At 45.3% G+C, this 16,179-nt stretch overlaps 1 protein-coding gene across 2 annotated transcripts in view; it reads left to right on the plus strand.

Annotated features, from left to right (window-relative positions):
- The window catches only part of HMCN1 (hemicentin 1), a 1,785,366-nt gene that overhangs the window by 726,111 nt on the left and 1,043,076 nt on the right, over positions 1-16,179 (plus strand). For both annotated transcript variants that reach the window (XM_069641364.1, XM_069641365.1), the window contains exon 32: positions 5,707-5,988. In XM_069641364.1, coding sequence (XP_069497465.1) covers positions 5,707-5,988 — 282 coding nt within the window. The remainder of the gene's footprint in view (positions 1-5,706; positions 5,989-16,179) is intronic.

The raw sequence follows: 16,179 nt of genomic DNA on the forward strand, positions 1-16,179 counted from the left end.
AATACTGTTTGTACATACTGACACAACATGTCCGACAAGAATGTGCTCACCATAATCCATCTGTCCATGTATTGTTAATTGCTAACCTAGAGTCCAAACAAAAGAATGATACAATGACCAATGATGCTACTTCCTCGTGGCCTATATTATACTATCAACAAGTAGATAGCAAAAAGAAATATTCAGAATAGGTCCGACACCTAATATATTAGGGGTAGATCCCTTGTGTGCTGGCGTTCCGCGTGGAACTGCCATTTTGAATGTGGGCACATATAGCCCCAATTACATCATTGCAGAGCCGCAGCTGACTGAGGAGGAAAGGAGCAGGCAGGGTTGGGATGAGGTCTGGGAGAGGTTTGGGTTGAGCAGACGATGGGGTGGCAAGGGGGTGAGATAGCGGTGGCAGGGGTAGAGCAAGCAAGACCGGCAGGACTTGAGTCCGGGGGAAGCACGTGTATCCCTCGTATGAGTGGAGGGAGTTGGATGACGAAACAGGGTGTCAAGCCTCCAGGAGTTGCAGGGGGGTACCATGCATCAGAGAAGGGGGAGGAGTCAGAAAGGTCCCAACGAGATGTTTCTGGTAGTGCCGAAGTTGGGCCCGGGAAATGCAGGTGGCGGATGCACGTGGTTCATCAGCTGAAATCAACAGGAATGGCCCGCTCTCTGCAGCGGGTGGCTATCTATAAAGCTTAAGCCATGAAGGTTTTTAGCAAAGTTCCCTTCATATTATCATTGAAGGCGCATTGCAAGGAGTGACTCTCCTATCTTAAAAGCTATAGTTGGACTATGTCTGCCCGTTCCACCACCTGGGCTGCGCCTCCACCGCACTGGACAGATGAACCGCAGCCAAGGCCCCGGCTTCAGCCATTCTTCCTCTCTTTGCACAACTCTTCATCCGTGGTTCCACAACGGTTGCGCTTAACTTGTGTAATGAGCGCGATACCCATAAAATATCAATATCAATAACTGAAGGAGCTCTGACAGCTTCTCAGGTACTGCTTCTGAGGGGCCTACATGTTGGATAGCACTGCCGCAGACCTAGCATTGATTGGCTTCCGTTGATGAGGCACCCGACCACGAGGTTCTCATCACCTTCAGAAGGGTGCCCCAGGAGCTCTGAAATAAGGTCAGATCTACACCCCTTGCCCAATTTATTACAGTGGTCCATTCCCTTAACATTATGGGACACTAAACACAGTTAGGTGAATACTGACTCTATGACATTTGCAGCCCACTTTTATAAAATTATATGCCTAAAGCCTGCGTTGATATGATATATTGCGACTGAATGCTCCCCTAAAAAATGTGAGACTTTTAAAACCAGAATCACTTATTTGTAAATGTACCTACATTCCTTATTCCTTCCATCAAGATATATGGCTTTTGTGCATATTTACTTCTGTATGGACTTTCCTTTATTCATCAATTATTATTATTATTATTATCATCATCATCATCATCATCATCAGTGGTTGAAGTGTACCAAAATAAATAATGCAACTGTTAAGATGTGCCACAGTGGGGGGCAGAGTACGCAGGAAGGGAGCAATGCGCACACCGGCCATGCTGGTTGACGGCCAATTGACTTGACACAGATTTCAGTTTAGCTGTAACTACTTTCTGATGGTAACAGAGAGGTGTGCTTTAACTTCACAAAGAACAGTTCCAGAATGGAGAAAATGGTTGCAAAAAGTACTGTTAACTGTAAAAAATAAAAGTAGTGGAACGCCGCTCCCGACCGTTCCCGCTCAATTCGACCACTGTTCATCATAGTACTGTGTTGCCCTGTTTTCTCTTCTGCCACGCTCATTAGAGCAAGCCTTGATCGTTCAATCACAGACTGTGCTGTAGGCAGCTGCTCTGGTCAGGTCACCAACACTCCGATGGTTGAAGTGGGTGGGAGCGGTTGGGTGAGGCGCTCCTCTAATTTTTTTAAATTAAGTTTCACAGTTGCTATGCCTTCATTTTAAAAATGAACCCCACCCTGTTCTTTTAAAGTCATTCCCACCCTGGTCTATGGCATGGATTCCAGGCGTGGAATCTGAATTGGAATCGCTTAGACCGAAGGATTTGGAAAAAGGCTTTGAATGTACACATGTCCCTCCCTATGGTGGCGCTTCGATACGAACTGGGTCTTGCGTCGCTGAAGGCTGGCTTGGAGTGGAGATGCCTGCAATTGTATGGACTTATTAAGTCGCCAAGGGACGATTCACATTATGTGGCTTTCTTCAAGGAAGAGCTAAAGCAACTGAATCCCCTGTTGGAAGGTCTAACAAACAGTGTGACTTCCATTTTAACAAATATTGGTAGAACAGTGAAGGACCTACTATCAGATCCGAACATGGTAAAGAGAGCTCTAAATGAGTATTACTGGATAAGAACTGTTGATTGGATGCGTTCACTAACATTGCACGGGAGTCTATCCTTCATAGACCAACCAATGGGGGTTTTACCAAATTACTTGACGTGATTTCCAGATGGAAGGCGTCGAGATGTCATGCTGAGTTTTCTGTTCAATTTGCTCCCAACTGGAGAAGTAGCTTCCAGTAGGTCTGTGGAAACTGTGTGGAAGGATGTATGCTCCATCTGTATATTAGATCCAACAGTCTTTGTACCACATTTCGATTGAATGCCAAGGGTCAAGAGAGAGAATAACACAGTCATTCACACGTTTTGTCAGCGAGCCCGGTTGGTACAGGCTATGGAATTCTGGCATCGTTTGTCTCAGGCCATGAAACATTCTTGACAATTGAATTGATATTGAATTGATAGTTTATTTCTATCGTGCTCATACACAAGTGTTTCAGAGCGTGACAAGGCAAGGGAGGGGGAACAGGGGAGGATAAAACAAAGATCTTACTAGGCCCAGTGACATTGAGAACGCGCAAGTGCATGGGAATGCAATTGATAAAAGTGTTTTAAATGCTGGAACTGCATACTGTTTATCCCTGACGACTGGGTGGAAGGGGTGTATTTTTATTTACAATGTGAAGTTGTATCTATTAATGCAAAGACTTGTAGTGACTGATTTTAAATGACTTTGGGCCTCATTACGACCCTGGTGGTACAAGGTTAAAGGTGCCGTAAAAGGTGCCGGCGCCGTTTACCCCGTACCGCCTCATTACGAGGTCCCCTCGCGGGACCCAGGAAGTAATGCCTGGTCAGACCAGGCGTGGTTACCGGGTCCCATGCGGGGAAGAGGGAGCAAACAACGGGCCAACTCGTAATGGCCCATTGTTTGCTCCCTCTCCCATTCCCATTCAGCCCTATGGGGGCTGAAATGGGAATGGGGAAGGACCGGGTCCGGGTCCTTGGAGGGAGGAATTACCGGTCCTTCCAAACTTTGAATGGCCCGGTAATTCCTCATTCTGAGGACCCGGACGCGATTTCGGCGGCAGCCATGCCGCAAATAGTGGCATGTCTACCGCCGAGGTCGTAATGAGGGCCTTTGTATTGTTTTGTATTATGTGAACAGTCAGATATCTGGCTGATGCATATTAAAGAAAAAAAAATACACCGCTCAGGAATGGTTTCGGTTAAAAATAAAAGGGTAGGAAGAGGTTTAAACTTGCACTTCGTTGGGGGTCACACTGCCAGAGGCACAGCGTTCCCTTTGCTTTGGCCCTACTGGGGATTCGGACCTGCTGCCTCAGCTCCATCATCGCTTCTCGGTGAGCTATCCCTGAACTGCAGGGTTGCTGTTATTTTTCCAGTGGCCTGCTGAGGACAAAGCCCATTCCCACGCCGCATCATAGCCCTGCACCTGCAGTAATCAGAATTATTCTTTTGCATTTACGCAAACTCACGTGAACATCTGCAGGAACCGCTGTGCATGCAATTAGCGGGTAGGTGGGAGGGGTCGCGGTAATCTTTAGCATGCCCCCTAAGAGGAACGAATGGCGGGTTATTAGAAAGGAGAGGGTGTGTACAACTGCACGCTGTGCGGGACAATGAATAAAGGTAATGTTTCAGCCTTTACACAATGCTGAGGGTGGAATGGAGGAAAGGCGGTACCCAGGTATGGGGTTTGTATTGCGCGTGGGAGGGTGCGTGGCAATAGGCTTTTTAGGGCACAGGGGGGCAGGCCAGCAGCGAACACATGTCCACCACTTCTGTTTTGCACACTTCGACCGCTGCAACAATAAACCAGGTGAGAGGTGCTGCATACACACACATGCACACACCAATACACAGGCACAAACACACACAAAGCCACCAAGTTACGTGCACGCACACACACACACACACGCACTTACACACATGCATGCAGGCATGCACAGACACACCTCCGACATGCAATGCAGAGCTGTTGCATGTGCTACATGGTAGCTCGCATTCTCAATGATACCCTTCCGCCTACTAAGCTTATTGTCTAGTGCTGCTGAGGCTGAGTTGGAGAAAATTGAAGAAGTCTCTGTTATCGCGTCCAGGGAGGATAGCTCAGCGGCAGCGTGCGCGTCTTGGAAGCAAGACGACACGAAGCAAAACAGGTTCGATCCCCGGGTCCGCGCTTAGAAACCTCTGGGTGTTTAAGCCGTTATAAATAGGTAACTAAGACAAAAAAAAACAACACAATTACGCAACTAAGAAAGACAAACTATTCCTGTAACAGCGCCTTGCCTTGATGCGGGCTGTGTGAGTGCTTTATAAATGTAAAAAAAAAAAAAAATCATCTCACTTGCACCTTTCCGGAAGCCTTCCAGACTTGCTGTCCATTGTAGAGGGCTAGAAAATATTTGCACGTGTAGGGAATGGGCAAATGTGTACATCTGTGCGATAGTGTGGAAATTGGCATGTATGTATGTGCATTCACGTGGCTGGCTGTGGCTCTGTTTTGTTTGAACAGGCCAAACATGTCCATTCGTATGGAGCGGCGGAGAACGTGTGGACGAGCATTGCTACTGCCTGGAGAGATTAGAGAAATATATACATTTACTGAGGAATACCGGATAAAGGGCAAATATGTTCTTTGCTATGGCACTGAGGAAAGTGGGAAGGTGTGCCACTTATCTGGCCCATGTGGGCTGTTGGGCTGGCCCCATGTCCACTCTAGGCCCTACGTCCTCCGAAATCCCCAGCCAAGTGACGGCAATGCTGGCTCTTATCTCACCTCGACTGAAAAAACTCTTATTTGACTGGAGTGTGCAGCCAAACTCCCAGACGATCTGAAATGTGACACACTTTGAAAAAGTGATGGAGATTTTTGTGGGAGATTTCTTGTGGTTTAAGTGGCCTTCTAATTATATAATGGATTCGAGATCTGGGAAGGTGACTCGCGCTCATACTACCAATGTTTCTAAAACTAAGCAATTCTGCTGAGTAAATATAACTTTGATGGATCAGTCCATAACTAAAAGAGAGACGTTTTATTTTCTGTAAACTGTACACTACAGAAAATAAGTCCATTGTTTACCTTTTTCAAACCCCAGTGGGTGGTTTGAGGGAACAGAGTATTCGCTGCCGGCCAAACAATTATTATTGTGTTTTTTCATTGTAATACTGAATGGTCAATAGCGCACAGCAATTGTATCGAACCCACAGAGTTTATTCATTTTCCTTCCATTATATATCACAGGAAAATAGGCCAACGGTTGGAACAGCCTTGTTTGAGGAAGTATTTATTTGAAAGAAAATATTAAAGCTCTGGACTGCTTCTATGTGTTCTTCAATTCCGCGATATAATTGAAAATGTATTTCTGTCTCCAGTTCCTCCTAGCATCAAGGGCGACTCTAACAACCCACAAAACAGGAACGTCATACTAAGCAACTCCCTGTCCCTGGAGTGTGACGCTGCGGGGCACCCGCCTCCTCTGCTCACTTGGCTGAAAGATGGGGTGCCAGTGAAAGCCAGTGACAAGATACGGGTCCTTTCTGGTGGGAAGAAGTTGGAGATTCTGAACGCCGTTGAGTCTGACCGCGGACAGTACCTGTGTGTCGCGACCAGCGTAGCAGGGGAACAAGAAATCAAATACGTTGTCGATGTTTTGGGTGAGTTGTAGCCACAGAGTGTAATTACATTGTTTTTATATACCAAAGGGTCATTAAGACATGAGACGAGGACAAGATTCAAGGCTTGTGGTGGTATCATATAGGGTTGAGAAGGTTCAGCAGAGTCCCAGGTAAAGGACAGGATTGTCTAAGGGCTGATATGCCCTCCAACTGGAAGAGGTGGAACCAGAAAGAGAAAAGTGAGCTTGATAAGAGGGAAGCAGTGTGAGCGCAGAAAGCAGGGAAGAGGCCTGTAAACAGAAGGCCATTGTGCATATGATAAAGAGAGCAAGCAGTAGGATAGCCCAGCACTTACGAAGGCTATGCGGAAGACCAGGGAATGTTTTAGGACTTCATTGATCTGGAGGGGTTCTTGGTTTACACCAGGGTTCTCCAGGTCTGGTCCTGAAGGATAGCAGCCATTCCATGTTCTCGGGACTCATTCACACAAAATACATTTGAATCCTTTGCATCTACATTGGAGGTATTTGTATAGTTGTGGTTATCCTGAACACCGGGTTTGGATGAGGCTTATGAAGACTGCAGTTGAAGGGTCCCAATATACAAGTATCTGTTACCATTATAATGACTAGTGTACACTTGCCTGTAGGCAATTACATAGTATGTATTGTTGCCAAACTCAATGGTACACTTTTGTTTGACCTCAGAAGGATGAAAGGCTGACTCAGGAGTGCAAGGTTTTGAACCTGCAAAGTGCAGATCACTGGGTCAGCAGTCACCAGCCAACGTACTAAGTGACCAATATAATTAGCATATCTATGTTTTTCTTGGTCGTGTTTGTGAATATTATGTTTCCTTCTGCACAATGTGCCCATGTTATAATTGGCTTATCTGAATGTCTATATGTTAATAGCTGTAGCTTTCATGTCATACGTCAATCTAACGCTCTCTTTCATGGTCTCTCACTTTATCTGTCTCACTCTTTGCGCCCTCTTACTCTCTATCCTCTCTATGGGGGTCATTACGACCTGGGCGGTAAGGGATACCGGGCACCGGTAAGGAGACCGGTGCCGGTAATCCCTTACCACCCTATTGCGAGGTCCCTTGGCGGGGACCGTAAGGAACGTGTGCTCTGCCACACGTCCCTTACGGGTTCCGCTAAGGGACCAGGGCGCTAATGACGGGCTTGCAAGTCGCGAGCCCGTTATTAGCGCCCTCCCCATTCCCATTGAGCCCTATGGGGGCTCAAATGGGAATGGGGAATGGTTTGTTCAATGGGGACTTATTGCAAGTCGTGAGTCCATTATTAGCGCCCTCCCCATTCCCATTGAGCCCTATGGGGGCTCAATGGGAATGGGGAATGGTTTGTTCAATGGGGACTTACCGGTCCCGCCAGGACTACACCGGTAAGTCCCCATTGAACAACACCGGACACGGGCACGGTATGGGAGGCAGCCATGGAGCACCCATCTCGTAATGAGGCCCAATGTCTCTGTCTCTTCCTGTGTGAGTGAGAGCTGCCTTGTCAGGTGCGTGCGTGTTTGCTAGAGCCCCCCCAGTTGCTGACAGCTGCATGACAAGAGGAAAACACAGACAACTTTGGGGGGGATTTTTCTGTGCAAAGGTAGCTATTTCAATAAACAAAGAAGAGCATTATTTAATTGTATTAGCATTGTAAACTGGCTCATTTTATTAGTTGAGTATGATCGCTTCCAGTATATATTTTAATTATAATAAAAAATCATGTCTTATTGAGCAAAGCACCTTCTCAAAACCTATAGAATATATAGACAATATTTTCTGTTAGGTTATCATTCCAAGATGGACAGTGTGGTGCACGCCCATTGCACTCTTTCGAAATACTGTATTGAGAAAGCGGGACGGGGCAGATGAAAGCAGTGAGGGGTCCAGCAGAGAGCATTTTAGGGACATATGGATGACTGCATGTCTTTATATTTGATAACTATCCTTGAATCTCTAAATACATAATGCAAACTGGGCTTAGTTCTCATTAGATTTTATGCAACACTTACCCTATTATTACAATGCTTGGAACATTGGGCCATACAGACTGATTCAGACAGCCCCTGGCGTGTGAGGATAGAATGGTCGTGACAGCAGTTACTCTACTGGGGCATAAGGGCAGTTCTGAAATAACCTTTCCTGCCCCCAGGGCGATTTTATCAGGGTCTCAAGGCAAGGATGCCAGTGCACATGGTCAATTCCCAATGCAGAGAATTATACATTTAGGATGCTGGCAGAAGTACATGTTGGTTGTTTGTTTGGCATATGTAATGTTGCATATGTGATTCATGTGATGTTCATATGTGTAATGCAAATGGTATGATTATGTTATGCAGTGTAACATAATACAAATATCATTGTTGATCAATAGACTGTGTTTCCCTGTTCTCCCCAGCCAAAGTTAAACTTGCCAAGCATTCTGCTTAGGCCCATCCTATGGACCATCCTTGCTCTTCACCTGTGGCCACCCCCACCCCAAGACCCATCCCAACATTGAAGGCCTTCCACAGCCCAAGACGTGTTCCTGGTCTGTGGTCCATCCCGGCCCAAGGGACTTATTTGCCACCTGAGGCGCATCACCTCTATGGGCCCATTCTGGCTCTGGGGCCAATCCCCACTCCAAGGTCCATCCCTGCACTATACCAGGGTTGGAATTTTCAAACTTTTTAAAATGCTGCTTCATTGAAAACTTTATATTGAAGTTCATTCCTATTATATTATCATTTTTGTGAACTATAGCAGAAAATGCTTTTGTTATTTGTCTTTGTTTTGGTATTGCAAAGAACAGCATGCCCCTAAAATGTAAATATTAAGGACATTCAAAGTCGCCTCAGTCTTCTGTGAGAGTATAAAAGACGTATGCTTTATATGGCACAGAACGCCTCAGTGAAACTAATAGCCTTAAAATGGATAGGCGGCGGCCAGATCATTCAATAGCACGTTTACATCATTTATTTTATTTATTTGCATTTTTAAAGCGCTCACACAGCCCGGGGGCATCGAGGCACTGTTCCCGGAATATGTCTTAGTTGCGTATTTATAACACACTTAATACCCAGAGGTTTCTAAGCACGGACCCGGGGATCGAACCTGTGTTGCTTTGTGTTGTCTTGTTTCCAAGGCGAGCACGTTGCAGCTGAGCTATCCTCCAGCATGCATGATAGTTGTGTATTAGCTTTATATTCTGGGTATTGTACTCTGTTTGTGATGTGTATATTATGTTTCTGATAAGGGGGTATTCATGTGTTATTTGTTTGTTTGGATGAATTATGCTAGTCAATGATTTGTTTATGCAATGTTATGTCAGTAATGATTCTGTTATGTTCATGTTTTGTTAGGTGTCCATAAAGTGCTCAGTCTTGTCATATGTTATGTTCTTCAATGTTATTATATGTGTGTAATATGTTCGTGTTATGTTTGTCATAAGTATGCTATGTTATGTTATATATTGCTTATGTGTTGCTACATTTTAGGAATTGAAGCTCCAAAGTTATCAATGCCTGTTGTGTAGAAGATTTGCAATGTTGGAATGTTCAATGCTTCCTTGGTGTTTGCCAGAGAAACCTTTCATCAGTGCTTTTCTCTTGAGCACCCTCCTACTTACATTGACCATAAATTCTGTTAGGTTTGTTAGGTTTGCTATGTGTAATGTGTACTCGTGCCCCATTACTGGTAGCAATATGTTAAAAACAATATAAATGATGATTATGATGATGGATAGACCTATGACTGTAAAGTTGAGCTGGAGGCAGGAGCTCCCCTTCCCTGTAGTTGAATGTATGTCCTTATAAAAAACGAATGTGAACATTTGAAGAGTGTAGAGTAACCCCTCAACGCTCACACCAGAAAAAATACAACCCACTAGGGAAAAAAGGGCCAACACACCTCTTGCAAAGAGAACAAGGTTTAATCTCATGAAAATACAAGTATGTGTCAGCCGAGAACTCTGCTGCCACGGAGCGTTCAGACAAAAGCAGAATAAGCAATGGGTTACAAAGGTACATAACGTCATGAGTGACGTACATTGCATAGATTACAAAACCATGTAGTTGGCTGATGTAACCCTAAACACATACAGCCTGCTCCATACAGGATGCCAGGCGATTGGTCGCAGCATCTCCTGCCCATCTTCTTCCATGTGGGGATCTTCCTCTTTCATCATCCGGTACAAAGGCTCTAATTGCTAATCTAGTTAAACAATTAATAATTTTCATAACTCTACAGTGCACCTCGTACCAAGGTTGTGATAACTTCTTCAGAACTACGTGAACCCCTGCTCCAATCCCGGGCACGCCGGTGCCTCCACAACTTTCCCACCAACTGTCCTTAATTTATTTCCTTCTCCCCTGGCACCTCGCAGCACAAATCACATGAACCAACGGTGGGGGTTGCCCATCACCGCTCTCTGAACTTCCTGATCAACTGGCCATTTTATAGATGTATGGCCATGTGTCTATGGCCATGTGTCTTCGGCTGGTAAGTGCACTCAAATTCTTGTGTCCTGGACTCGGGGAGTCCCTGGCCACTATAACTTAGAAATCTGGACTGGTGAAGGCCTGAAGCCCTGGGATAGCTCTTCAAAGATCACCTGCGGCCCTCTCTTGCCGTTGCCGAGCCCATTCCTTCTGGGTTACTGTTAGGCAAGATTTGGAGCAGTACCCTTTGGGTGCACTACAACAACCTTGACCTCCTGGCAATAGGAACCCAACCTTTGATATAAATCGGTACTACACAGGTTGGTAGTGTTGCTGAGCAGTCAGGCTTATCTGAAGAGGGGTCAATGTGAGCAGTAGGGGAGTTACACAGAGATTCACAGTGACAAGTATCCAAATAAACACTTACACTCAGGGTTTTTTAATTAAACAAATATTAATTTATTTAACAGTCAGTTTGAATAAGCCTTCTTCAGAAGGGGCAAAATAATAGTAACACACAAATACACTCCAAAATACACACTCTTAGTTTCTCTAAATCATCAAATACCCATTTGGGATGGCACACAGACCCTTCCTACACCCTCAGTTGACTTAAATAGCTAGGACACTGTGGACATGAATATATCACTGGTACATTTATAGCAATACTGAGAGGAGTGTTAAAGAGATTTCTGAATAAAACAAGAGATCACACAAATATTCCGAAGCAGGTAAGTACTTTTGAACCCCCAATGCAAATTAAATTAACCCTTTCCTGCAAGGAAGGTAAGACACAAGAAGAGCCGAGAACAGTCATTCAGGGAGCCAGGCCAGCCAATGTCAGTTCGGCAAAAGTCTAGGTGAGCTGAAGCACTTCTTGCAGGTAAGTAAAAGTCTTGCACAATGTTTTAGAAGTCTTTGTAGAAAAAGTAGAATCAAAAGTAGAGTCACAAGCTGGGAGGCTTGTGACAGGTAGAAGATGCAAGCAACTCTACAGAAGAAACCCAGACAAGTCTCAACGGAGATCAAGAAAGGCTACAACAACAAAAGGTAAGTTCTCTTAGACTGTACCGTACCTTTGGTTAGAAGAAATGGAGTCAAGCAGAGTCTTTGGAGCGGCTGGAGTGAGGAGAACATGTGCAGTAACTCTTCTCTATCTATACCTGGTGGGCGTTTCTCTGCTCAACCACGGACTCGCACCGCAGAGCGGTCACGGTGTCAAGCAGAGTCTTTGACATCTCTGGAGGCTCGGAGCTCTATTAGTGACTATGTCCATTCCTCGAGCCCGTACGAAATTGTCTGGCCCCTCTCACCTGATGTTTGCACCTGCTCAACTGAAGACACGTGCCCAATCGCGTCGGGAAATGGAAGAAGAATCCCGAAGTGAACTTGGCACTAGCCTATCGGGTCACACGGAAATGGATGAAAGCCCCAAGAGCGTGCTGCCAGCTCCACCTCGCGGACAGTGCGGTCTGTGCACTGTGTCATCGAACTCACAGGCAACTCAAGTAAGTCCATTTCGGCACATGAGCGCACATACATGCGGCCGACATAGGTTATCCCAATGCGCTGCTCCCCTTCTAGCCCCCTATGACAAAGCCTGTGAGTCTGTTACTTTTGACACAAGCAATGCGGCTATAGTGGGTGAAGTGACCAGGGCCTCTCTCCCCCTTGTTGCCTCCTCTAATGTCTTACCTGTGGTGTCTGCTGGTGCGCCTCCTCACAGTGTCGTGTGCGGCCCTGCGAATGCGCAGGAAGGCAACTCGTCGTCTATGGGCATTGGGATCTCCCACGAGGACGTCTTGTCACGGCTAGCCCTAAAATGTTTGAGTCCCAATCAGATTATCGACTTTAATGTCAAACCCGTTCTGAAGACAACAAACAAAGATGGATGGCCGCGCCAAATTCCGATGTTGCGGGTTCTTGCACGGCGTGCTGGCAACTTTCCAAACGGTGCGAATTCCACACTCTTAATGAAAGATGGCGATGAGCTTGTGGACTATGACCACTCTGACAGATCACCTTTCATTCTCAACAGTAGCACTGGTCTTGTCAGCAGCCACAGTGATGGATATGCCTGTCATCCCCGTGAAAGTTCTTTCTCATGTATGTGACAACCACCTTACCGCATTAAAAACAAAGTTGTCTCCTTCCCGAGCCACAAGCCAAGATTGTCACATGCTCGATGATGGGTGTGAAAATGATGATGTCTTTCATGTTACCTCGACTGATGCCCCCCTACCTTCTTCAGGCTCTTGAAAATGACATGTTGTTCACTGGATGCTCATCTCAATCACAGGATAACTCTTGTTATGAACCTAACTCCGAAAGAAGAAAGTCGCTTGACATAGTGAACAAGCTCCTACTTGACCTCTCACACCTCAACAAAATGAACAAAATGGACAAAAACAAAGTGGTTTGTCACAAGATGGTAAAGCGCCTTGGTGTAAAGCGCTCTATAAATAAATAAATCAAATCAAATCAAAAGAGGTTAGTGAAGACCAACTAAAACTCCTAAAAGCTGTTACAGCTGAAACACCAACCAATATGGGATGGAAAAGCAGATGGAATAAACGAAGAACAGTTGACTTAAGTTCATCACCCAAATTGTCTTGTTCACAACAACGCACAAGAAAGCAAACAGCAAATGTGGAGGGACCTGTGCATACAAAAGATCAGATTACTGGATACAGGAATGAATCCTCATGTTCAACGAGTTCCTCCTCAACTGACTCTTCAATTACGGTGCGTGAATATCCTAAAATATCCTAAAATTCAGAAAACCAAGTTCAGCACTCGCACTAAACAAGCTGAACGTACAGATGATCGAACTGAAAGGATCATACAGGTCTTACAACCAATATTGATGTCGACACTGGCAATAGCAATCTCGCCATTTATTAAACTATATCAACAAATAAACAACAACATTAAAGACTTGACAACTTGTTGAACTCCTAAGTCGTGAACCTTGAAAGTAACAACACATTATTTAAATATACCTATCACGAACTGAACGCAAGGATCGAAAGTTCTCTAATCAGCCTAACCGACCAGAGAAGAAGCTGCACTGTGGAAAAAAAACGGTTTGCCGAAGTGGCAAAGGAAGCTTTGGCTTTGCTTAAAATGAAAGATCAATCACTGGGATATACAAACAAACAGAACAGCCAAAAGTTGCCACCATTGGGAACTGAGAAGGAACTAAAGTCTCAGGATGTTCTGATAAACCGTAATGGAAAGGATCACAATCCAGAGATAGAAACTCAAAGCGCTGGCAACCAGGCAACAATGTACGTTAGCAGCGCAGTGGCACCCAAAACTCAAGCAGAAACCTCAGTGATTTTAGATTACACTGAGCACTATGACCGCATACAAAAAAACAAAAGAAAAGTCTGCTACCGGTAAAAGATCCAACAAGGAATCAGCACCAACATCTGCTCACCTGGGCCTGGGAGACCTGAACCACAGTGGACCAGCATCAAACACACTGGACGGGTTTACCACAGTACTTGAAACAACCAAAGCTCTTACTATGCAGTCCTCATTTGCCTGCGCTGTTCAAAGTCTAAAGGAGAACACAAACCCTGCCTTACATGACCATCAACCGCCTCAGGAAATACAGCTGGATGATACAAAGCTAATGCTATTGTCAAGGGTATGAGCCCCACTAATGGAAAAAAAACTAATGAAAACTTTGCCATTTTTGACAAACAATTTTCATCCTCAAAGCAACTCACAACAAAAATCTCAGAACAAAAAAAAAAAAAAAAATCAAAGCTCAAAAAAGCTCACTAATGATAAGAGACAATGGAGAATCAGTGGTCTAGAAACCTTTACTGCTGTCTGGTGCTGGCATTGATGTGCTAAAAATGATCGGTTTGAGCACTAGTCCACGCACATGCCGAGAGGAAGTAAAAAGCACTCCCCACCAGGGCATACCCGAGCACACCAGCCGTTGGAAAACCCTCAGCAGAAACTTTGGCCGAAAGACTCTTTGACGTTTACAAGCCAAAGCAACCCAGGTGATCACCCGACTTTCGAACTACTTAACGCGGACCTAAGCATGGCAGCGTCAAAAGAGGACTTTGCGAAGAGCTTTCATGCCTTTCAGGACACATTTTCAGACTCCTTTCAACTCCAATTCTCCACGGTTATGTCCAAAATCTGGCTATCACTAGCGGACTTTGGCAGAGAAATATCCTCCCTGGGAGAACGGGTAGATTTAAATGAAAGGGCTATACATGAACTTACACAAGAATGCAAGCAATCAGACCTTGCTTTGGAAGACCTGGTCAGGGTGACACACAGTCTTGAAATACACTGTGAGGACCTAGAAAACAGGTCTAGGCGATGTAATATTCAAATAAAAAACCTCCTGGAGACTATAATGGACACAGAATGAAAGGATTCAGTGTTGCACATCTTTGCAGATCTAATTGCAGAAGATGCGTTTAGCAATATTCCCCTAGACGGGTCCATAGGATGGGACCACGAAGATCTGAACGGGTAGCCCGCCCTCGAGATGTGTTAGTGGTGTGTGCACAATAACGGCAAAAAGAACTATCCTCAGGGAGGCGAGGAACTCGATGCCAGTCACATACTATGGGTTCGAAATTCAGCTACATCAGGATCTCTCGCAAGTCACCCTCCAGAAGCGCAGAGATATGCAGGTGGTAGTAAAAACATTACAGTTATGTGCAATCAAATATAATGGAAGTGTTCATTTGGCCTACCCTTTCCATTAGACTTCGACAGCATAGAATAACTTCCAGAGAGTCTGGTATCACTCTACGCCATATAGAAGAGGAAGCAACAGCCGTACCATCGGAGGGGGCGAACACTCAGTCCACTAGGCAACCTAAACCCTGGGAATGGTCTTCACGTGATCGACAAGGGTGCAGAAATCGGGGCACACAGAAAGAAGAATGGAAAATTCACCTGAGAGGTTCATAGCCTAAGCACCTACTTAGTACAAATGCAACGGGGGAAGAAGCGGCGCAACGCAGAACAACAACAAAAGTTAGAGAAAAAAGGCTGATCCACACTTTGTAGCAAGGCGGAGCTCGACATCTTGCATCTTATCTGTTCAGGTTACAGATGGGGGTTTTAGGAGACCCCACACTTTACCCTGGGGAAAGTGATGACCCACGGCTGAGGGTTTTTACCTCAGGCTTCCATAGGTACTGTGGCTCACACCAAGGAACTCTGGAAAGGTGGGGAGGTGGGAACAGGGGGTGCAAAGTTGGGGAAGTTAAAGTGGGGGGTAAGGGGCCAGGGGTGGGGAGGAACCACTGTGCATGGAGTGCAAGGGTGCTGGTCAAGCATATAAGCAAATGTTGGACTGGTCGTTGTATTGTATTGACTGCTCGTTATTATCATACTATTTAAATTGTCTTACGTTGAATATTAAAGGCCTGAACAGCCTGGTTAAGTGGAGAAAATTGGAGAGGTTTCTTGCTCGTTACCAACCGGACTTGGTGGTGCTTCAGGAGACTCACATACGCAGGGTGTATAGACATTACTACAGGCAAATGTTGAGGCGAAGGTGGCAGGGGTGCACATAGCAATGAAAACAGGGGGGCGTACTAAAGTTCTCTGCATCAAGTTCCATAATGAAGGCCGATATGTTTTCACTGTGGTGGAAGTGGGTTCCTTGTTAATGACTGTGGTGTCCATATATGCCTCCAACGTTGGCCAGTAAAGCTTCCTGAAAATGACCCTCACAAATTTGGAAGCTTTAAGAGGAGGCAAAATAATTCTTCTGGGAGATTTTAACATGCTTTGGGGTCCT

This window comes from Ambystoma mexicanum, chromosome 1q (assembly GCF_040938575.1).
Source record: "Ambystoma mexicanum isolate Mex_15411 chromosome 1q, UKY_AmexF1_1, whole genome shotgun sequence".
NCBI lineage: Eukaryota > Metazoa > Chordata > Amphibia > Caudata > Ambystomatidae > Ambystoma > Ambystoma mexicanum.